This window comes from Arachis hypogaea, chromosome 4, assembly GCF_003086295.3.
Source record: "Arachis hypogaea cultivar Tifrunner chromosome 4, arahy.Tifrunner.gnm2.J5K5, whole genome shotgun sequence".
Classification (NCBI taxonomy): Eukaryota; Viridiplantae; Streptophyta; class Magnoliopsida; order Fabales; family Fabaceae; genus Arachis; species Arachis hypogaea.
Genome location: NC_092039.1, coordinates 905221 through 929357, shown reverse-complemented (window position 1 = coordinate 929357; position 24137 = coordinate 905221). Strand labels below are relative to the sequence as shown.

General features: G+C 26.1%; 3 protein-coding genes across 7 annotated transcripts; 1 reads left to right on the top strand and 2 right to left on the bottom strand.

Annotated features, from left to right (window-relative positions):
- Positions 1 to 442: 442 nt before the first annotated feature.
- Positions 443 to 10249, bottom strand: LOC112795589 (zinc transporter 5). Of its 5 annotated transcripts, XM_072233821.1 has the most exons (5): positions 9475 to 10231; positions 9074 to 9223; positions 7371 to 7616; positions 1604 to 1849; positions 443 to 686 (listed from the first exon to the last, which is right to left on the bottom strand). In XM_072233821.1, the coding sequence occupies exons 1-4, from the start codon at positions 10093 to 10095 to the stop codon at positions 1634 to 1636; spliced, it is 1233 nt and encodes a 410-aa protein (XP_072089922.1). In that variant the 5' UTR covers positions 10096 to 10231; the 3' UTR covers positions 443 to 686; positions 1604 to 1633. The 5 variants fall into 5 exon arrangements, with proteins under 5 accessions (XP_072089922.1, XP_072089921.1, XP_025693379.1 ...); XM_072233820.1 differs by lacking the exon at positions 443 to 686 and having other exon boundaries at positions 1457 to 1849; XM_072233822.1 differs by lacking the exons at positions 443 to 686; positions 1604 to 1849 and adding an exon at positions 6367 to 6414 and having other exon boundaries at positions 9475 to 10229.
- Positions 10250 to 11435: 1186 nt separating this feature from the next.
- On the bottom strand, positions 11436 to 13286 carry LOC112795588 (uncharacterized). The gene is made up of 2 exons (XM_025837592.3): positions 12753 to 13286; positions 11436 to 11787 (listed from the first exon to the last, which is right to left on the bottom strand). Exons 1-2 carry the CDS (start codon positions 13194 to 13196, stop codon positions 11674 to 11676), a joined length of 558 nt encoding a protein of 185 aa, XP_025693377.1. The 5' UTR covers positions 13197 to 13286; the 3' UTR covers positions 11436 to 11673.
- A 4597-nt stretch (positions 13287 to 17883) lies between these two features.
- On the top strand, positions 17884 to 19849 carry LOC112795586 (uncharacterized). The gene is made up of 3 exons (XM_025837590.3): positions 17884 to 18155; positions 18538 to 19047; positions 19553 to 19849. The coding sequence occupies exons 1-3, from the start codon at positions 18080 to 18082 to the stop codon at positions 19582 to 19584; spliced, it is 618 nt and encodes a 205-aa protein (XP_025693375.1). The 5' UTR covers positions 17884 to 18079; the 3' UTR covers positions 19585 to 19849.
- Positions 19850 to 24137: the final 4288 nt, after the last annotated feature.

Below are 24137 nucleotides of genomic sequence, written 5' to 3'. Positions count from 1 at the left end.
ACATATAATATTAGTAAATATATCAATCATCCATATTATATTGAGATAATAATCGTGGTGAATATTATTACTAGAGTTATCTAATTATATTTTTTTATTTTATATTTATTTTTCTTCTTTATTTATTTATTTTACAACACGTTATCAGCACGAGACTCTGATCAAATTTTAGGAAGACTCAGGTAACAAATTTTCATTATGTCAAAACTCTCTCATCTTAAATTTAATGCTCTTTATATATCTGGAAATAACTATTTATCATGGACACTAAATGCTAAAATCCATCTTAATTCAATGGATCTTTGAGATACCATTAAGGCGGAAAATAATACATCATAAAAGGATAAAGCCAAAGCCATTATTTTCCTTTGTCGTCATCTTGACGAAGGATTGAAAAATGAATATCTCACATTAAAAGATGCTGCAGATCTGTGAAAAAATCTTGAAGAAAGGTATAATCATAAAAAAAAACGGTGATATTTCCTCAAGCCCGATATGAATGGACGCACTTGGTCATAATATATGAATAAATCCAGCCATCTTTCAGTAAAATAGAGTTCATTACCCTTTCGTTGAACTCTTACATTCATGTAATTAAAACCCGGATCGGATCACTAAATACAACTTGATGTGGTATTTGATGGATGTGGTGCATTGTAAAAAGTTGCGACAAAAGGACAATCGCGCTGAAAGGTTATGAATGAAAAAAATTAATAAGAATAATCATCAAATTATCAAAAGAATAAGTGAATGGCTACATCAATAAAAGATCATAAAAAAATTATAACTTGAACCTTAAAATGATCAATTTCAATAAAAAATGTATAAATGATACATTCTTAGTTTATGAAATAGTCAAAGAAAAATAACAAATTAAAAAATTAAACAAAATATTTTGACTCTAAAATTTAGACTCATAAATAATAAAATATATTATATATATGGCACGAAATCAATTATGAAAATATTCAATCAATATATGTGTTATTAATATACAGATGCATAACAAAATTATAAATATAAATATCATATAAATGTTAATTATGTATAATTGATAATTATATTAAAAAAATTGACAATTACAATGACTGATAATTAATATAATTAGATTTAGAATGATTGACCATTAGAATTAGAATTATTTATAATTAAAATTATTGACAATTAGTATTATTATTTATTAAATATTAATTTTTATATAATCATAAAAAAATACTTTCCTAAAATAAATTAACAAACAAAAAAGTATGCATATTAACACATCAATATTTTTATCGCCGGAATACAATCCATTGAAAAATAACATAATGATAATAATTACAATATTGGAGTAAATTATTTAACGAAAAGATTATGATAGCAGACTCCCACATACAACTGTTAGATTAGAATTAAGAGACTGGTTTTATAAGCCATGTTAATTTAAACAAAAAGTATAGATAGGTGAACAACAATTAAAAAAAAAGATAAATTTAAAATTAAAATTCATATTCTTAATTAATTAAATCATTATTAACAGATTTTAAAATTTAAAAAATTAGAATTAACACATAAATACATTCATACTACGTATGATTACTTTCAGTTTCAATCCCATCATAACCTCATTTTTTATATATGTCCGCGGCATAGTTCACATAGTCCTCTCTAGTACTCCACCACAACTTGCCATTGTCGTCGAAGACAGCCGTTCAGACGCAGTAGAACGCCGTCGTTTCTCATCACCCTGTTCAAACGCAGAAAAATTTCGCAGCCCGTGACGACGCCACCGTAGCTTCACCTCGCGCCACTGTCCCACAGCAGTCCGTGCCGACACCGCCGCAATCTCATGCCGATGCCGCCACAGTCTCTACGATAGTGAAAAAGGAGAAAGTATTTAGGAAAAGAAGATATCAAAAATACATGCAATTATATGTTAATAATGTTGATCGGCGTGTTAATATTACAAACTTAGGAAGTATGATATGTGCATGAATAATAATATGTGCATGAATAATGATAGGTACTCAAACCAAAAACTACGCCACAACAAAGTTAGCCATTTCTTTTTCTTTGGGAATAACAAAACAAAGCTCTTTCTTTTCTTCTTACAGAAAAATGAAAATTGTGGATGATACTCAAAGGATGGATCTATATACATTATAGAGGGGCAGGTATCCCCACTACAATTTAAAATTTTTTTTAATAGTATATAATAATAATATTTATTTGTCCTCATTAATTTATTAAATTTAATCCCACAATAATTTTTTACTTAATTTTTTATATTTAATAGTCAATTTAAGAATTTTATATTAAATGTTTATTAGAATGATCAATTCTCAATTTAAATGAGATTGGTGTTCTTTCTTAAAAATAAACTCAAAAAATATTATTTATCTTTTTTTTTTAATGAGATTGGATTTTTATTGTGTGAAAAATAAATTTTTAAATAATTATTTAGTGATATATATAAAAAGAGAGACATTTTGATTGTATTGTTAAAAAAAATTACTCAATTTTTTTAAAAATATGAAACCTAAAAAATAAATTTCTAAATTATATATTATTATTTAAATTATTATTTTAGTGTTTTAATTTATAAATTATATATTTTAAAGACTAATCATATTTTAGAATAATAAAATATAATTATAACAATAATTATGTTATATATACATAAAAAGTAACTACCCGTATAGAATATATATTGAAATACAAAATATACATTGAAAATGAATTAAACAATAAATATATTTATACACAAATACATAATGATTATTGAATAATTTGATAGCTGATTTTTATGTACATATAATATTTTTATTAAAAAAATTATTAGAATTTATCTATCTTGTGTTCTAAAGACACATAATAAAATTATAAATTAAAAATATTTTTATTGAAAATACAAAAAATTTAAAATTTTAATATATTTATTTTGTAGTTATTAAATGAAAAATTTTAAAACCTTCAATTAATGGTAAATTTGTCATGTGCCCTTAAGACACATATTAGCTAAATTCAATTAATTATTATTATTTTAGATATATTTTGTCCCCATTATCAAAATTTTCTGGATCTATCCGTCACTGATGATGCTCATGGTGATAGATAATTGTTGTTCACGTCTTCTGATCTTTTTGAATTATTGTTCATTTTACTATGTATGCAAATGGTTATTTTTCATTCTAAAGTGAATGTTTATTTAATTCAGATTGAATTTAATTAGATATAATAAAATTTGCTGGATGTTTATTTTATTAGGTACATGGATGATTATTTTTATTAAATTTAAGTAGATATAATAAAATTTGACGGATGCTCATTTTACTAGGTACATGGATAATTATTTTCATTTTAAAACAACGACTTGATGCAGAAAAAGCTCCATGGCACTGAAGTTGGCTGGTATTTGAGAATAGGTATGCGGGGATAAAAATATTAGAAGGTGAATGATAAAGTGTAAAAGATAAAAATAAAATTTTGAAAAAGTAATTTATAATTGACTTTTTTTTTTACTTTCTGTAAATTAAAAGTGTAGCTCATTATTTACGTTATTTAAATTTTTTGTTGTCTATTTAACAGAATTATAATTTAAAATTTGTACTGTGTTTTCGACTTCATCAATATGATTCTAAGTTATTTCCAAACTACTCCTTGGCTTATGTTAGTTGGTTGGTACCTCATTTGGGAAATAGCCTCCTATATATGCAACTAGCTAGGATGTTTATCAAGAGTCAAACAAAGCAGCTTCTTTAATGTACCTCTTCCTCTCCAAACTACAATTGGTCAACATTTACCAACCTCCCAAGGAGTGTAAATTGATAGGCTATATATCACAAATTAAATTTTGATGATTAATAACAAAAAATATAATTGCTTAAATATTTTTAAAATATTAGATATATTTTTTTAAAGTCATAAATGCAAACTTAAAAGATATTAGATCAAAAAAAATGTCACAATCGCAGAAATACCTTTTATACTTTAATAATTTAAATATTAACGTATATTTTAAAATTTTATTATTTTAAGTTTTATATTTAAAAAAATTAAATAATTTTTTAATTAACAACACAATCAAATATATTATTATATATTATAAATGAAAAAAAATTTAATAGACTCAAATTTAATAATTTAATAAAAATTTAAATTGAAGCTTAGACACTTATCCCCCATAACCTAACAAGTACATCCCTCCCCGGATGTTGGTCAAACTAAATCATATGAGAAAGAAATTATTCTCTCTCCTACATTCGACCTTGAACCAGTAAAAAAGTTGTGCATTTCATGTTTTTTTCTAATGAATAAAACAAAAAAAATGTACAGATTAACAAAATTTTATTTTTGGCTATTATTTTTAGTTATTAATCAAATTCTTTTAATTAAATAATTTAATAATATATTTTTAGTCCATATTTTTAAATATTATTGACTAATTGTTAGTCAAAAGTAATAAATTCTACTAATTTTTTAATAATATTTTTTAAAAAAATGAAAAAAGAAGGATTTTCAATGTTTCTATAAGTCTCTCACACTATATGAATCGAGTAGTGTTGTTAGAGAAACTAATTAATTAATCCAACAGTATAAATGCGAAAATTTGTAGATGGAAAAAAGAAAAATCTAAAACCATAAAAAAAGCCAAAGCTTTTATGGAGAAGAATGCAATTTAATTCATCTTTTTTAGAGACATAAAATCAATTCCTAGAAGAAGAGAAATATTTGCTCTTATTTAAAGTCTATTATTTTTTTTACATTTTTGAATTCATAAAACCAGTAATAAAAAAGTCTACGAATGCCATATAGATTAAGATCCCAGATAAAAATGTGTTAAAAATTCTTTCAACAATAAATTAAAGACAGTTAAATTGTTATCATCATAAATATTAAAAATCTTTATGTTGATTGTAATTTTTACTCATGTAATTAGAGAGAAGAACAATCTCATAATTATAATAAATAGCTTTTTAAATTTTGCCTGAAATAGTTGTTGTTAGTAATGCACGGTTTTAGAAAATAATATGTGACTCTTTTTCAATAAAGCATTTATTTCTTTTTACTTTAGATTTCCTCTAAAGTTTAAATTTTACTTTTCGTTTTTAGGTGCACAAAATTTCGTAATAATATTTTTTTAAATAATTTATGGCCTTTTTTTTGCAATGAAAATATTCTATAATCACTTAAATTTCAAATCTAATTTATTGATTTAATACATATTCTAATTCATTGATTTAATACATATTTTAAATCTAAAATAAATGAATTCAAAGATGAAAGAGAAAATCTTATATCAAATTAATTAAAGATGAAAGAGGAAATAAAGATTGCATTTATTATTGATGTGTAATTCTTTAAATTAAATTAGCAGAGATTTAGTATATGTTGTATGCTTAATAATTTGTAGCATTTATATTATAATAATAAAATAACCAACTTGGATGATCAATACTTTTATGCTTAAGTAAAAAGGGTTAGAATTTATCATCTTGTATATGTAATAGTTTATTGGTTGACGATAAATTATTAAATAAAGTTTAAATTCACAGAAGATTGATAAATAACAAATAACAGAATATCTTTTACGGTAATATTAATTGAAATCAAAAGGAAAGTTTTGAATAACCATGATAAATATAACTCATCTTTAAATACTTCTTTTTAAATAGATAATTTATCTCTCCATTTTATTATGTTTTAGAAGAATGGTTGAGATTTAAAAAAAAAGGATAACATGCAAATTGTGCTACTATTTTTTCTTATTTTCAAATGGGATGCATATAATAAATGAAAAATATTAAAGATCAATAGGTTTAGTAAAAAAACAAAGAATTGATTAAAAATCCAATATTCATTCTAAAGTAGATATTTATTTAGTTTGGATTGGATTTAAGTAGATATAATAAAATTTGATAGATGTTTATAGATGTTCATTTTATTAAATATGTGGATGATTATTTTCATTTTAAACCAACGGTTTAATGGAAAAAAAACATCGACGGCACTGAGACTGGCTGGTGAAAAAGCGACCAACGACGCAGTGAAAGTTTGAAAATAAATATGCGGCGATAAAAAAATTAGATGAATACTAAAGTGTAAAAAATAAGTGTATAAATTTTTAAAAAATAATTTATAATTGACTGTTTTTTTTCCTGAATAAAAAATACAGTTCGTTATTCACGTTATTCGAATTTTCCGTTATCCGCCTAATTGAGTTGTGATTTAAAATTTGTACAATATTTTCGACTGCATTAATATGATTCTAAGTTATTTCCAAACTACTCCTTGGGTTATGTCAGTTATTGATTGGTACCTCACTTGGATGTTTTATCAAGAGTCAAACAAAGCAGCTTCTTTAATGTACCTCTTCCTCTTCAAACTACAATTGGTCAACATTTACCAACCTCCCAAGGAGAGTAAATTGGTAGGCTATATATCACAAATTAAATTTTGATGATTAATAACAAAAAATATAATTGCTCAAATATTTTTAAAATATTATATTTATTTTTTCTAAAGTCATAAATACAAACTTAAAAGAGATATTAAACCTAAAAAAATGTCTCAATTGCGAAAATATCTTTTATATTTTAATAAATTTTTTTTGGTGACTATTTTATATTTTAATAATTTAAATATTAATAACGTATATTTTAAAATTTTATTATTCTAAATTTTATATTTAAAAAAATAAATAATTTTTTAAATATCAACACAATCAAATGTATTCTTTTATATATATATATATATATATATATATATATATTAGATAGAAAAAATTCTAATAGACTCAAATTTAATAATTTAATGAGAATAAATTACTATTATTATTATTCAAAAATTTAAATTGAAGTTTAGACATTTATCCCCCATAACCTAACAAATACATCCCTCCTTGCATGTTGGTTAAATCATATGAGAAAGAAATTATTCTCTCTCCTACATGCCACCTTGAACCAGCAAAAAAGTTGTGCATTTCATGTTTTTTTAACAAAAGAAAAAAAGTTTACAGGAGTCAATTTTTTTAGTTAAATAATTTAATAATATATTTTTAGTTTATATTTTTAAATATTGTTGACTAATTATTAATAAAAAATAATAAATTCTATTGGTTTTGTATTTTTCTAAAAAAAATAGAAAAAAAAAACATTTTTAACATTTTTATAAGTCTCTCACATTATATGAATCTAGAAGAAGTGTTACAAAAACTAATTAATTAATTAATCCAACGGTATAAATGCGAGAATTTATGAATAGAAGAAAGAAAAACCTAAAATCATAAAAAGCAGAAGTTTTTTATGGAGAATAATGCAATTTAATTGGTTTTATGCCCACTTAGCAATAAAAGACATAAAACCAGCTCCTAGAAGAAGAGAAATATTTACTCCTATTTGAAGTTTACTATTTTTCTGCATTTTTGGATTCATAAAATCTGCCGCAAGAAGATCTACAAGTGCCATATAGATTAGGATTCCAGCTGAAGCTGCGTTAAAAATTCCTTCCACAATAAGAGCAGTTGGACTATTATCATCATAAACATTAGAGATCCCTATGCCGATTGCAATTCCCATTGGCGTAGTTAGAGAGAAGAACAATCCCATGACTATAATAGATAATCTTTTAAATTTTGCCTGAAATAATTTTTGTCATTAGTGCACAAATATTAGAAAACAACCTGTGATTCTTTTTCCATAAACCATTTATTAAAATATAGGGACTACGTTTTTATTAAAATTTAGTCTACACTTAATCAATAAAATAAAAACGAGTAATTTTACATTATTAAATATAATCTCACACCATTAAAAATACTAATAATAACTAATTGATAGATATAAATCACAAAATTTATGTACAAAATTCTGTAATCAGATTTTTTTAAATAATTTATGGCTTTTTTTTTGCAATGAAAATATTTTATAATTACTTAAATTTCAAATCTAATTCATTGATTTAATACATATTTTAAATCTAAAGTAAATGAATTGAAAGATGAAAGAGAAAATCTTATATCAAATTAAAGATGAAAGAGGAAATAAAAATTGCATTTTCTATTGATGTGTAACTCTTTAAATTAAATTAGCAAGATTTAGTATATGTTGTATGCTTAATAATTTGTAGCATTTATATTATAATAATAAAATAACCAATGTGGATGATCAACACTTAAGTAAAAGTGTTAGAATTTAAATTTATTTTATATATGTAATAATTTATTAATTAACAATAAATTATTAAATAAAATTTTAATTCCTGAAAGATTAATAAATAACAAATAACGAAATATCCTTTATGTTAATATTTGAAATTAAAAGGATAATTTTGAATAACCATGATAAATATAACTCATCTTTAAATACTTCTTTTTAAATAGATAATTTATCTCTCCATTTTATTATGTTTTAGAAGAATGGTTGAGATTTTAAAAGGATAACATGCAAATTGGGCTAACTATTTTTTCTTATTTTCAAATGTGACACATATAATAAATGAAAAAGGAAAAGTATAGGGACCAGTAGTTTTGTTGAATTTTGGCCAGCATGTAACCAGCAGAGGAAGGTGAGCCATTGGATGAAATTTCACACCAATCTCACACCATTAAATCATCATTGATGGCTAATTGATGGCTAACAATCACAAAAATTGCTGGCCCTATAGCATTGCTCAATGAAAAATATTAAAGATCAATAAGAATTGATTAATATTGACTTAAATGCATGACAAATTATAATATTTTTATTGCCATAATTAAAAACGGCTTTATCATAATTGGTATAATTGTTATTAAAAATAATTTTTTAGTAAACCTAAATCAATGTACATATAAATGCTAGTGTATATATATAAGTTAATCCTAAAAGTTGTTAAATTAGCGCCGTTGAAGTCACACAAGACGTACATAACATTTTCTTTTAATTAGGAGTAAGATTCGAATTCGAGACTTATTATAAATAAATATAAAAAAACTATGTCATTTAAACTATAACTCGTAAATAATACTAACACTTATTGTATGAGATTTTACTGAACATTCTCATTTTTTAGAAGTTTATATATTTTCATAATAACAAAATCTTTAGAATAGTACCTGAGTGATGCAACTTCCAAGTCCCATGCCCTCAAAGAACTGATGAAAAGTCAACGCAGCAACAAGAGGTCTTATTGTTTCTGAATTCATTGACGCTCCTAAAGTAATTCCTATCACCACCGAATGAACAACAATTCCTAACTCCAATACCTATCAATCAAATTCCTCTTAATTAATCATTGTAGATCAAAATTACAAAATTAATTAGCCTAGATTTGCAATTTCATAGCTCATAACAAAATCACAGAGTATAAAACAATGTTTTGGAATTTAAAAACAGATAAAATCTTTTTAATTAAAATATAAAAATTCATGTACAGTAAACTTCATAAAAAATAATAATTGAAAACTGTTAAATAATTTTTATCGTTAAAAAACTAAGTACAAGACAGTAAAATTACCTGCGATATGACGCGATGACGAAGGAGTTCTGAAGACTTATTACTAGAAACGTGACCATGTGCATGACCATGTGTCACATGGGTGTGAAGATCCACTTCATTATTCTCAACATGCTCCTCTTCTTTCTCTACATCTGTAACGGCCACTTGTGCTTTCTGAAGATGTGATTTCTGAAAATAAGCAGTGGCATAAGCATCCACCATGAGAGTTCCCATGCTAGTGCACATGGCCACAAATCCAGTGAAAGGAAAATCTCCCCAAGGATGATCGCTCAAACAAGGCGAGGTTAGATTTTCGAATGCATCCGGCAACACATGAATGAAACCAGTGGCCAGTATAACACCAGCCGCAAACGCCTTAATTAAGAAGAAGACGTCCTTCTCTGGACTTATGGCAGGTATGATTTTACCAAGAAGCGGAATACAAACACCAATTGTACTCGCCATGAGAATAGAAACAAGAGCTACTATCTTAAACCTTAGTGCCTTGGCTTTGTCATGTGTTTCTTCTGATTTATCACATGTACACTCAGATGCCACTAAATTTGGGAGTACAAGCAAACTAAGAATGCAAAGCATGAATACTACATGAGTTTGAGTGCTCTGCTTTAACCCCTTCATGGTGAAATAATTGGTGTTAAAAACAGTGTGTGCGAATAGGAAAAAATGAACAGAAGAGTTATATTTATAGCATTTGAATCAATTACGTATATTTAGGTAAGTAGGTTAAAGTGCATCCTCATTTTCAGTACTTGTTAATAGTATGTTGAAATATTGTATTTAATTTCTTTAATTCAAATATTTAAATCATGTCATCAACGTTGGACTTTCAGTCCTCAGTTATGTTAAGTGTGGTAATATGTCGACATTATGTGCTATCAACCAATTAAAATAATAGTTTTGAAGTACTTAAATATAGGAAGTCAACGAATGGAAGGAAAAACTACCCCCATTATGTCGAAACATGAATAGAAGTGTGCTAACTGCTAAGTATGATCCATGAAATTTTATATAGCTTTTTTTAATGAGAGTTATTGAAAGATTACCTTCTTATTTGGATGGACTTGTTAAATTTTGTATATAATTAAACTTACAACATTTTGGAATTTGAAATTTGAATTTTTTTTCTTATTTAAACTAAAAATAAAGAAGTTAAAAATGTGTTTCCTCTAATATAAGATTATTTACACAAATGTCTTGCTTTTATTATTAACTAGTGTATATTCTTATACCCTTGTTCAAGTTACATTTACATAAATCTTATAACAGTTTATGTTTATTTGATAACATCTTTAAACTAACTCAGAACTAAGAAAGATTTTGAACTGAGTTGTTAAGTTTTTTTAATGTTTTTATATAAACATTGAGTTTTTTTTTTTATTAAAGATAGAGAAATTTAAACTCGCAACTTCTTAAATAAATATGGAAAGATTATACTATTTGAGTTATAGATAGTTGGCTATAAACATTTAGTCTTTGTACTTCACAAGTTCTCTGTAAAAATTAATCAAATATTAGTCTCTAGTCCTAAACAAATTAAGAAAAGATTATCTAATATTCTTAAATTGATGAGGTTATCCAACTTGAATTTCGCCTGAGAAAATTAATTGAATATCTAAAGTTTTTATATGTGAATATCCAATTTAAATTATAACTTTATTCAGAGAATATATAATATTTGAGTTATTTCATAGACTTAAGAAAGTTTGAGAAAATAATATCTAATGTTCTTAGAATGATGAGATATACAACTTGATTTCTGCTTAAGAATGTCACTAGAATATTTAGAATGAATAGGTTAATTAATCAACAAATTTTAGATAAAAACTTTAGTTTCTAATACATTTTTAGGTGAATTATATGGTAAAGATATAAGTTTACAGATTTTTCTTTTTATGGGATGAAAGAGAGATTGAAAAAGGTAGGACCCACACTTTGAATAACAATAAAATAATCAAAAATAACTATAAAAGAAATTTATTTTCTCTCTCTATACCACTCAATATGTATAGTAGAGTGCCCCTTTTATTACTTAGTAAGTCACTGATAAATATTACACATTGGTCCCTCCCTCACTTTAAATAATATTACGGAAGGACCAATCCATCAAAGACTTCATAGTAACAAAAAAAAAAAAATAAATAAAAACCAAATTATTTGATCTTAAATTTTTTGTAAACCAACGTGAGTGCTGAATATTTAAAAGTCTCCATGGCTGAAAGATTTGGGTAACATGACATGGGCAATGGGATCTCTCTTAGATTTCCATCTCTTAAACTGTTTCGACGCAGCTTTTAGTGCCTTCCCCCATCCCTGGATCAAATTTTAAACATGGTCATTCCTATGATATAGTTAACACATTGCCTGAAATAACAAAATTTTACATTCAACGTTTTTGTCTTTAGAAAAATTTTATTATATTAAAATCTCTAAATTTTATAAAAATAATATATATAAATTTTTATTTTAGTCAAATTTATTATTTTTATTTAGACAAATATATTATTTTTATTTGTTAAGATATGGACAGTAATTATTAGACACAATAATATATGTTTATCGTTTGTTTGCTAAGACACAGATTTAGATTAACACGGTAGTATATAAATACACACAAAATATATGTATTTAATATTTTTCTTTAAAATTAAGACACGAATACACAAAACATAAGATACAAAATTTGACTTTTTTTATTCCTAATTATTTTTTAAATTACCAATGTATAAAATACAATGCATAAAACACGAAGGTAAATTGACATTTGATTTATACATATGTGTCTTATATATTATTAGTAAACACATTATAAAATTTGTGTATCTTTATATATTTGTATATATGTCTATGTGTCTCAAGGACACTAACCAAACATTAGAAAATATGAAAAAAAATCTATATATTTTATTTTTATAAGGTATAATATAAAAACCTCAGCATAATAAAAAAAATTTGAAGACGAAAATAGATGATGCAAAATTTTGTAGAGACCTATTTGAATATATATACTCTCTGAAGTAATTACCCAAAATATCAACATAAACAAATTGCAAATTCTCTTTTCTTTTGTGGTCAACTTTCAACAAACGAAAATGGGGAACAATAACAGAGGTACCAGAAATGGAGATAAAACCGACAAAAATTCCTAGCAAATGCAAATCTAAAAATGAAACATAAGCGTATCTCAAATATCAAATCCAGTAAATATCAATTTATTATCCCCATTATTAAGTCCTAACTTAAAGACTTAGAACCAAACAGAAATAGAAATCAATTACCTTCTTGATGATGGGGTTGCAATTGCAAGTAGTAGGAGACAAATCAGAAACCATCTTCTTGTTCTTGTTCTTGATGAAATCAAGGTTGAGCTTCTTCCTAAGCTTAGAAGCCACCTTGATGGCGCTGCTTCTGGGTCTAAAGAACTTGGAATTGGTGAAAGAAAGTTTTGTGGGGGTTATGAGATCGAAATCCATGGGGCTATAAGGTCTGGGAAGCAAAGGGGACCAAATAGTGCTGCGAGAGTAATCAAAGTCATAGGCGGAGTTATCAGGGAACTTGCAAAGAAGTTCAAGTCCCATTAATGGCACCAAATATTCAACCACTTTCGTTGTTTTCAGCACCACTGGCCGTTCTTCTGATTCTTCTTGGTCTTCTTCTGCTTCTGCTTCAGCTTCTTCTTCTTCTCTGTATGGAGCAATCTCTGATTCCATTTCAGATTCCATTGGCAGTAACAGTGGGTTTTCGCCTTTTCGAACCGTTGCTTTCTCCAACACCTTGTTTCGGTTTGTATATGCTTTGTGAGGAAAAAGGACCATACAGAAACTAGCCGTTACAATCAGGACTTCTTTTTTATATTTTTGTAGTTGACAGATTTTTTTTGGTTTTTTTTTTTATATTGATAAAAATTGGTATAATCCTTTAATATTAAAAGCTATGGTGTTTTGTAAAATTATGGGGTTGTATAATTTACAGAGGGCGGATTGTCAGATTAAATTTTTTTTTAATTTATAAAGACAATATACAGATTGTATATTGTAATATTTTAATATTAAATTACAATAGACTGCGTATTGTATTATTTTAATATTAAATTATAATACACAAACTGCGTATTGTTAGTGCAATATGTATTCTGTATAGTGCGTGCTTGCACAGAACAGCGTCTCCAAAACATTGTAAAACCCTATTTTTTGTAACATTAACATAAAATTCTATTAATTCTTTAATATTAAAATAAAAAATCCTTTTTTTTTATAGCAAGTAAAAGGATAAATCACCGAAAATGCATCCAAATAATTTTGGGCCAATAAAAATATGTTTGAATTTTGTTATTGACAAAAATGCTCTCAAATACCAACGCAAGTTGGCACAAATGGATAAGGGTCTGTGTCCCTTAACGATCTCTCCGGGGTTCGATACTCATTGGAAGATGTGAATGGAGCTTGCTTGCTTGGGAGGGTCGCCCACTTTGCCTCTGCAGTACCCGAAGGATTAGTCATTGAGCTTCCAGCCCGATGGATACCCTAGTACAAACAAAAAAAATACTCTCAAATAATTTTAAAACGTGACAAAAATAGCCAATATTTAATATGTATTATCAAAATATACTTTAGAAATTGAATTTTGATGCAGTTTTTTGCGAGCATTATTAGAAAAATGAGATATTTTTATTTTTAAAATTTGGTGATTTTTCGCTAAGTATATCTATTTTTTGTAATTATTTTGTCGACAACCACTAATATTTTTAAAAAATATATAGATCAAATTTTTATCTAGTTTTTTATGTGATTTTATAAATAATTATCTAAATATTCTTATAAAATTTTATACAAAAGTCATTTATCTCTTATAATAAAATAATATTCTTTTTAGATATTTTTATCACATTTTTAAATTATTTAAAAATATTTTTATTGATAACAAAAATTTGAATGTATTTTTATTAGTAAAAAAATTATTTGAATGCATTTTTATATCCTTGTTTACTGGACACTTCAAAAAGATTGACAACAAAAATCAAAACAAACTAATTATATACACTATAAAACCAAAAAAAAAAAGTTACAACAAAAATCCAAAACCAAAATTCACAGCTTTTAAAGAGAATTAAAATTTATTAGACCAAATAGGCTAACAAATGTATATAATATAGTACTTATATACACTGCATAATAATTTTATATTTAGCTAAAGTGAAATCTATAGTTTTACAGTTAATTTTATGTAAGTCTCGTTTGAACTCAAGATTCATATTTGATTAATAAAGACTAACAATTCCTTTTGTACATTTTCGTAAATATTTTACATCTTATATATTTTTGTAAATATTATATTTTATTAATTTAGATAAAAAAATTCTCTAATTTAAAAATTAATTTAAATATTTACTCAATAAAAGTCATACATTTTTCATAATTTTTTAGCAAACTTTATATTTGCATTTTTTTAAATAAAAAAATTAGTTTTTAAATTGAATTATACATAAATATGATAAAAAAAAAATAGCACAAAAAACACATAAATTTTAGTTGCATTTTTGTGTTATTCAAGTTAAACTTCTGTATTTTTTTCTATATTTCTCTTAAAAAAAGTGCCTTTATTACCTCAGTCCTCAGAATTATTTCATTACAAAATTTTAGTGTTCATAGTCAATAAATTTTAATATGTCCTTCCTATATTTCTCTTTAAAATGTTGCGTTTAACTTCAAAATATTTCATTGTATTTCCTATAACAATTTCTATATTAATCGTCAATAGATTTCTGAATTTTCATAAAAAAAATTCTATACTTATTGTCAATAATTTTTTGTATTTTTATATAATATTTTTCTTCAAAAAGTTATATATTTACCTTAAAAAAAAGTTCTGTATTTATCACCACAAAATTTTAACGTCAATAAGATTCTATTTTTTTCATATGTTTCATTTAAAATATTGTGTTTATCTTTAAAAACTTTTACGTGTTTATTGTAAATAAATTTTTGTAATTTCTTCTTCTGTTCTTTTGTTGTGTTTACTTAATGAGAAATTGATGTTTATCATAACAATATTTTTGTATTTATCATCAATAAATTTATGTGTCGTCTTCCTATCTTTCTCTTCAAAAATTGTTTCTCTTCAAAAATTGTTTATCACAAATTTTTTGTATTTATTGCCAATAAATTTATATATTTTCTTCCTATATTTTTCTTCTTTAAGAAATTGTGCTTACCTTAAAAAAATATGTTTCTCATGAGAAAAATTCTATCATTATTTTCAATAAAATTTTGTGCTGTCCATATATTTCTCTTCAAAACGTTGTGTTTTATCTTAAAAAAAATTGTGTTTATCATTATAAAATTTCTGTAGCTATTGTGAAAAATTTTGTGTTTTTTCCTATATTTCTCTTTTGGAAATTGTATTTACCTAAAAAAACTTTATTTATCGTCAATACATTTATGTGTTTTTCAAATTTTCTTTTAAAAAACGTTGCATTTACATTAAAAGAAATTTATGTGTGTAATATCAAAAACTTTTTATATTTATTGTCAATAAATTTAGGTATTTTCTTTCTATGTTTCTCTTCAAAAAATTATATTTACTTTAAAAAAATATTTGTATTCTTCTTAATGATTTTTTTATGTTTTGTTCCTTATGCAATTTTTTCTTCTTATTCATTTTTTCTTATGTTTTTTTTTTTATTCTTCTTCTTTATAAACATACAAAGAAAGAACCATACAAGCAAGCAAATAAAAAATAGCAATGTTATATCATCAACAAAATTTATTATTATGACTAATATTTGGACAATACAAATATTTTTATATTAAATTTTAAACCATATAGTCCAAATCTTAATAAAACAAAAAATAAAATATTAATCTAAAATATTTACTAATATTAATAAAAAGTGCTAATCTCTATTATTTCTTATAAGAAAATATATATATATATATATATATATATATATATATATATATATATATATATATTTGAAACCTTAATCACCAGTATATTTATACTTGATTTAGTAAAATTTTTATTTTTAAAAAATAGTTTATAAAAATTAATTTTTTAAAAATTAATTTTTTAAAAGTTGTAATCTTTATATTTAGTAAATTAAATTAAAAATAATTTTTAATAAATACATACAACAAAAATATATTTGGTAAAATAATTTTTAAAATTTAAAAATATTATAATAAATATTAATGTAAAAATTAAATTTTAATATATGAGATTATATTAGAGTTTTTAATTTTGATAAGTACAAACCATCTTTAAAAGTATGGGTGTTCATGGGCCAGGTAAAATCGGATTTATCCTGACCCAGACTCATCTCTAAATGTACATCGAGTCTATTTTTAAACCTTAATCCGGCTCTAGATCCGATGAAACTTAAACATTTTCGGGCCACAGCTATATTGGATCCAAACCGGATGAAAAACAAGTCTTTAAAGCTTTAACAATAATTTATAAAGAAAAAATTGTTACCGAAAAGTTAATATCCATATTTGAACTAGAATTTGTCCATAAATTCTAATTTGATGCTTTTTTAATCTATTTTTTAATTCAAACAAGTGTGATTAAAAATAAAATAATAAGCTTATAATTAAGAGAAAGTATAGAGAGTCAATGAAAATTTTGTACAATGTGTACAATTGAGGTTCAGAAAATATTAGAGATATAACCATTAGTGTTACATTTTCCTATCAGGTTAAGTTTTTGGGATGAGTGATTTCATGACATAGTATTAGAGTTCTAGATCTGAAATGTCAAAAGTTCAATCCTTGGTGAACCCCAAAATTAGCTAGATTTTATGACATGAGATGTTTATTATCCCTGGTACCCGGATGGTTATTCTGGATAGTACGGATGATGTTTATTTTATTCATATTGGATCAAAGATTTATATATATATATATATATATATATATTTAGTTCTCTTAGAGTGCACATGATCGAGTGAAGCCGGATTCACCTTGACCCAGACCCTGCCCAAAATAATAACCAAGTCTATTTTTGAGATTCTTACCCGACTTTAAATCCGGTGAAATCATACCAAATTAGTCTCTAAAATGTTTGAGACCCCTGAGTCTTCAAGCCGAATCAGGTCATGTGTACCCTGTTTAAAAGGTTTCACCTTAGATACTCTAAAAAACAATTCTATCTTTAAAAAACTGCGAATAAATATCTGATCTTATTGATTTACTATTAAAATGAAAAATTTATAATATCTCATCACAAAAATTTACCAAATCAAAACTTAGATTAGATATAAAAAGACCTTAGATTCCATTTAGTTCTTTGAGTAGCAATCAAGCAAGATGAAAGTGCAGGTTGATGAAAGAATATATCCGTGAAAGAAAGAATTAGCTCTATTTTACACCTACTAAATCTTAAACAAAAGCAATTCGTCACTATTCCTTTATCCTTTATACTTTGAGCGAATTATTATTTTGCTTGTCTAGAGATCATAGTGCGACAGCAACAAAATTAAAGTTACAAAAGAATCAACTTTAGATTTTATTCATGGAATCAACTACTTATATTGCTCTTGTCTTCGCCAAACTTGTATGTTTTATTCAACCTCTGTTTTTTTCTTTGCTGTGATAATATTGATTCAATGGAATCAAGAGCCACCATTGTTGCAGTTTGTTGCATCTTAATTGTGCCTTCCACCCTCTTCACTACTCTCGGCGGTAAAGAGCATGCACCACTAAACTTGTTTTCTTCATTTATTTATAATCATCATTGCAAATAAGTTAAAAACTCACCTGCAGTTAATAGTTGAGAGTAGATGAATGATTTGACTAAAATTTTATTTAATAGTTATTAATTATCAACTTCACGTGAAATTGATTTCACCTAAAATTTCACCTGCAAATAAAAAAGGTGGAAACTCAAGTGCAGTTGACTTCATTTCACGTGAAATTGATAATTGAGAGCTGTTAGATAATTTAACTGATCTGACTAATTTTTTATCTAACGGCTTTCCGCTATCAACTTCATGTGAAGTCGACTACAACTGAGTTTTCACCTAAAAAAACTCGAAATTCCAACTTGTTTTTGTTAATTTTGCAGATGCTAGAATTCATGGAAAAGCTTCAAAAGACAAGGTAGAATCTGTAGAGCGTTTTAACAAGTACTCATCACTGGGATATTCAGATTTTAATTCATATGGGTCTCCTTCTTCATTACCACTACCACCTTTCAATTCGGTAATAACACCACAGCTGGCACCAGAAACTTCCACCCCACTCTCTCCATTCACACCTTCACTACCACCACCACCAAAGCGTGCTCCAAAGCCGCCACCACCGCCGTCATCATCGAATTCTGCGCACCATAAAAAGGCAGTTTGGTGTGTAGCAAAGCCCACAGTGCCTGATCCGATAATAAAGGCAGCGATGGACTATGCTTGTGGGTCTGGGGCGGAGTGCAAGAGCATTCAGCCCAATGGGCCTTGCTACATTCCTAACACCATGCTGGCTCATGCTTCTTATGCTTTCAATAGTTACTGGCAGAACACAAAGGTTGGTGGAGGCACTTGTGACTTTGGTGGCACTGCAATGCTTGTAACAGTTGATCCAAGTAAGTCTCATTATATATAATCCAATTTGGTAAACAAGATTACAAGAACCTATTAGTGTTTGAACGATGAGACAGGGATACAGAAACACAAAATCGTGTTTGACAAATCAGACATAAATAGAGATACTGAATTAGTGTATTTTATGTCAATTCTGAAAGAAATAACACAAAAACACAAACAAAGAATACGACTTATTTTTTATTTATTCTTTTATTATTCTTATTAATTTTTCATAATTATATATTTTTATTATTATATTTTTCCTTTCAAATTTTTTGAATGAAAAAAATGAGAATAAATTGAATTTTTATAATTTGTTTTAATTTATTACTAAAAAAACTACAAAAACACAAAATTTTATGTTTATTTATGTCTTATTCTTAATGTCTTATTTTGTTTTATTCTAAAGAATAAACGCAGCGTTAATTGACTCAAATAGTGTAAGTTATTTATTAAATTAAAATTTATCAGTTTTAATTTTCTCTTATCCATGCTTTTTCACAGGCTTTGGTAAATGCCAGTTCGTGTTGACTTAGCTTCCACGTTGCATGGAACACTCGACTTCAGATTTGTAGGTAGAATGGTGAAAATCTATGTTCAACATCATTTTTTATTTCTCCCTCAAAGAAATAATGTATCCAAAATTCTCATCGTAGCTAAAGTTTAAGTAACTTTCTCATGGTTTGTTATACAAGTGTTTGTCCTTTACCTAATGTGATATTGGATTTGATTATTATTCAAAAGGAAAATTATAAGATTTTTTATTTAAACAAAAAAAAAGATATCTTAATGTTGTCCAAACTAAGATGCTCTTGTCCACACACTCTAACTCTAATTCGTAGATGTGACGGTTTCGCTTTCTAGTTTTTTATTTTCCATACAAGTTTTCACTCACTATACAAGTATTTTAAAAAAAAAATATAAAATTTTATATTTTATAAACTGTATTTCAATGTCTCAATTTAAATGAAGAAACATAAAAACATATATTTTATGTACACTTGTGTGTTATTGTATTCATTAAAAATTTGTGTCTCAACAAGTGATATGTCATATGTACCACCATGTCTATATTTTTAGTATATATAGACACCAACCAAACATACGTTTATTGTCATTGTAGCCCAACAACAAAATCAGTTTCATCTTTTGGAGCATGGTAGTTGAAAAAACGAAGAAAATAAGAGTCCAAGGAAGATGATTAGGAGAAAATGATAGGAAGCATAGCTATTTTGAGCTAGGAATCGGGCTATCATAACAGGGAAGTAATAAAGTAGCAATTTATAAGGCAAGAACTCAAGAAGTGAAATACAATAGCATCTTAGACAAATCAAATAAAACAATCAATGGAGAAAAAAGATAGAGGACACACCAAATAAAGTTGAGGCCTCCCCTGAGTAATTAGTTGAAGACACATGTGGATACCACCTTTAAGAGAGAGCTACGAGATGCAATTATTGCTGTAGTCATGAAAGATTAGGGGTGGCAATATGCACTCTATCTGTAGATATCCAACCAATTCAATCCGGTCGGATAAAATGTGAGTTGAGTTTGAACTCTATCCGACCAATCCACACCTTATATATGTATATATTATCACTACCAGAAACACGGTGATTAGCCACGGAAAAAACCGTGGCTAAAATCAAGAAAAACCGTAGCAATGAAGCGTTAGCAACGAATGGGTATCCGTGGCTAACAAGGGCGACGCATTTTCAGTTAGCCACGATTTTTGGCCTGTTAGCCACGGTTTTGTGACCCGTGGAGACATTTAAATAGCCACGGTTTTCACTATTTTAGCCACGCTCTAAATCGTGGCTAAATGACAACAATATAATCAACAAGTATAATTTTGCCACAATTTTATCCGGGTTTTTTTGCCACAATTTTGCCCGTGGCTAATGTTAGTGGGTTATTTAGCCATGATTTTTTCCGTGGCTAATCATAAAAGATAAATTAATATATATATATATATATATATATATATATATATATATATATATATATATATATATAAAGTAAAGATGCTACTTAGTACAAAATTATATCGTATAAAATTAAAAAAAAATTAGCCATATCCATATAAGTAGAATTCTTATTAATAAAAAGATGAAATTTAAGTAACAATGTTGAAAAGCAAATATCCTGAACTAAATGAGTTTAAACTATTACAAAATCAAGTATCAGAATGCATCATTATTAGATCTCTAACGTCTTCATTGGAGTACCTGCAAAAACATTCAAATAAGATTGTGTTATCTCTTAATTCATGAAAAAAAATGTTCCAAGACATTATTTAAAATAATAGTTTAATGTAAAAAAAAAAGTAAAAATGCATACCCAATAAAACTGAGTTTTCATTTTCACAACATAAAACATATCATTAAACTCCTCATCAATCAATATATTATATATTGCTAGACTTATATCCTGCTAAACAATTTTCAATTCAATTGCTTCATGTAAGTAAGTAAGTAAGATATCAGATTACAATCAAAATCATTTAGAGACAGAATTTAAAAATAAAAATAGAAATGTATTAGCAATTAACAAGATCAATATTTTAGAGTAGAAAGTTGAACTTACCAGGTAACTATCGAGCATATCGAGCATGCGGATCTTCGAGGTAAGTGTCCCTTATTCCATGGCAACATGCATCCATTACTCTAAGTTACTATTGTTCACATATTCATCCATTAGTAGCTTAAATATTGAAACAAAAACAAATAAAAATGCCATTGATAATACAAAGAAATAGATACTATGTACTCAGGAGTTGTGAGAGCATAGATAATAACTTAAAATGATTTACTTTGCTAAAAATAAATACCTGTCTAATGAATAAAACATGCAAATCTAAGACAATGCACTCATCTCCACCAACAACAAGAAGAGAAAATTTAAATCGACCAGTATTTTAGAGAGGCAAGATTCAGAGCACTACCTCCAGAGAGAGTGACAGTGAAGAAGGTGCAATGAAGCAACCTAGGGTTCCTTCAAGTCTTCTTCGCGATTTGCCGTAGAATCGGATTCCACCGATTTTGCTTGCTTCTTCGGCGACTCGAACTGACGGTACTCGAACTGCTGCAAATCATGGTCCCTTCTCTTCCACAAAATGTCTAATGCGATCGTACTCAGAATTTAAACAGTAACGAATTGAGCATAACGGATTTACTTTGAAGGTTAGTTGCAGGAGCTAAGAAATTACGGATTTGGAGAAACTGAAGAGAATGTTATTAGCGAGAGGGGTTGGTTGCATGTTATCAAACTTGAATCAATTACAGGAGCTTACAAATAGGGAATTTGGAAAAAAAAAAATAGTGTGAGGGAGTTATCGTAAAAAATGGGTGAGTGGGCTACTAGTTACATTTAACATTACCGCTAAAAATTTCATTTATCTTATTATAAATGTTAATTTGAATTTTGTTTAGTGAAGTAACTATCATTTTTAATTTAGAATAAAATTTAATTTTAATAAAAATATTAAATGGTAAATTTTATAACTTTAAATTATATTTTAAAAATTTTACATACAAATTAGAATTTAGAATTTTGACCCGTTGAATTTAAAAAAATAGCATCAATAAAAATTAAAATAAATAAACTTAAAACTTAAAAATTTGATACCTTTGAATTAAAAAAAATAAAAAAGTTGTACATAGTTAAAAAATGAACTTCCATAAAGTTTATTTTATTTTATTTTTTTATTAAATTAATAAAATGTTAATAAATAGATAGAATAATAAAATGTAGTTATAAAACTAATATTCTGAATTTTAAGAGTTAGAACTTTGTTCATTAATATTGCACTAAATTAATAGTGAGTAATTAAATTAGTTATTATTCCAATCAATCATTGTTAATATTTTTTATTTTTTAGAATTAGCTAGAGTTATTTTATTAAAGATTGTACTTTTTTTGTATTCTTTTGATACTCTTTTTATAATTTTAACATTCATTTTTAATTGAATCATTTTATTTCTTTACTAAAGTCTCTAAATTAATGCATAATGTAGAATTGAACACTGAAACTGTATTTGGCCAGAAAGAGTACGAATAAAAAAAGTGACAACTAAAAAATATAAATAGTAAAATTGTATGTATATGAATTAGTTTTTTTTATTATATTACAATATGATTTTTATAAAATAACGAACAACACAACCACACAAAAAAAATTACTTTTAAATCAAGAAAGAAAAATTTAAAAAAGATTCGGAGATATGGCAGAGTATAATTTTTCAGCGGCAGCACTAGAAAGGAAGAAGGGAGAAAAAAACTAACAATTGGAGAATTGAAAAAGCCTGCATAAAAATTGAGAAAAAGTATAAACTACATAAAAATATTTTGAAAGAGATGGAGGAAAACGCCAAATTAAAGACAAAATTTTGAAGTGAAAATCGTTTGAATTCGTCACGGTGATCATTAGGTCTGTGGTAAATGAGGAAAGTCATTTCAAGTTAGCCACGAACAAATAAAACCGTCGAAAAAATCCACAAAATTTAGCCACGGAGATACAAGACGTTGCAAGTGATTATTACGATCATATAATTTGCCACTATTTTTTATTCGTGGGTATCTTCCCGTTGGTAATACCCGTATTTCTGGTAGTGTATATACTTATATGCAAACAAATTTTAACGACTAAAAAAATATCATTAATTGATAATTTAATATTTTTTTACATAAAAATTAATTCTATTTTAAATTATCATCAAGTTATATATTGCATCTTTTTTGTAATCCGCAAATATCAAATAGGATTAGAATTGGAATATTCTTAATCCACAAATAAATTAAAATTAAATTCAAATCCTACTTTATTCTACCCATTGCCACGCTTAGCAAAGACAATAGAAGAATAATGCTATTAGTAGCCACAGAGAAAATAAAAACAGTCACTCGCTTAACGTTGAAATCCATAATCTAATTTGCTATTTGTTTTCCCTTTTCTTGAACAATGAAATCCATAATCAAATATAAAAAAATTCTCAAAACATCCATAATATCCACAATTCACTATGTAAATTAAGTAGTAGATTCAATTCACTCATTAGAACTAAATGATCAAGTCAGTTTATGAGTCATA

Excerpts from the sequence above, each read along its gene's own strand:
- LOC112795589 (XM_072233821.1), bottom strand. The coding sequence starts at position 10,095 with ATGAAGGGGTTAAAGCAGAGCACTCAAACTCATGTAGTATTCATGCTT. Across the intron at positions 7,617-9,073 it reads TTGGAAGTTGCATCACTCAG|GCAAAATTTAAAAGATTATC; the intron begins GTACTATTCTAA and ends AAATTATTTCAG. Across the intron at positions 1,850-7,370 it reads ATAGTAAACTTCAAATAGGA|AGACTGTGGCGGCATCGGCA; the intron begins GTAAATATTTCT and ends TCACTATCGTAG.
- LOC112795588 (XM_025837592.3), bottom strand. The coding sequence starts at position 13,196 with ATGGAATCTGAAATGGAATCAGAGATTGCTCCATACAGAGAAGAAGAA. Across the intron at positions 11,788-12,752 it reads GCAACCCCATCATCAAGAAG|GGATGGGGGAAGGCACTAAA; the intron begins GTAATTGATTTC and ends AATTTGATCCAG.
- LOC112795586 (XM_025837590.3), top strand. The coding sequence starts at position 18,080 with ATGGAATCAAGAGCCACCATTGTTGCAGTTTGTTGCATCTTAATTGTG. Across the intron at positions 18,156-18,537 it reads CCTCTTCACTACTCTCGGCG|ATGCTAGAATTCATGGAAAA; the intron begins GTAAAGAGCATG and ends TTAATTTTGCAG. Across the intron at positions 19,048-19,552 it reads GCTTGTAACAGTTGATCCAA|GCTTTGGTAAATGCCAGTTC; the intron begins GTAAGTCTCATT and ends GCTTTTTCACAG.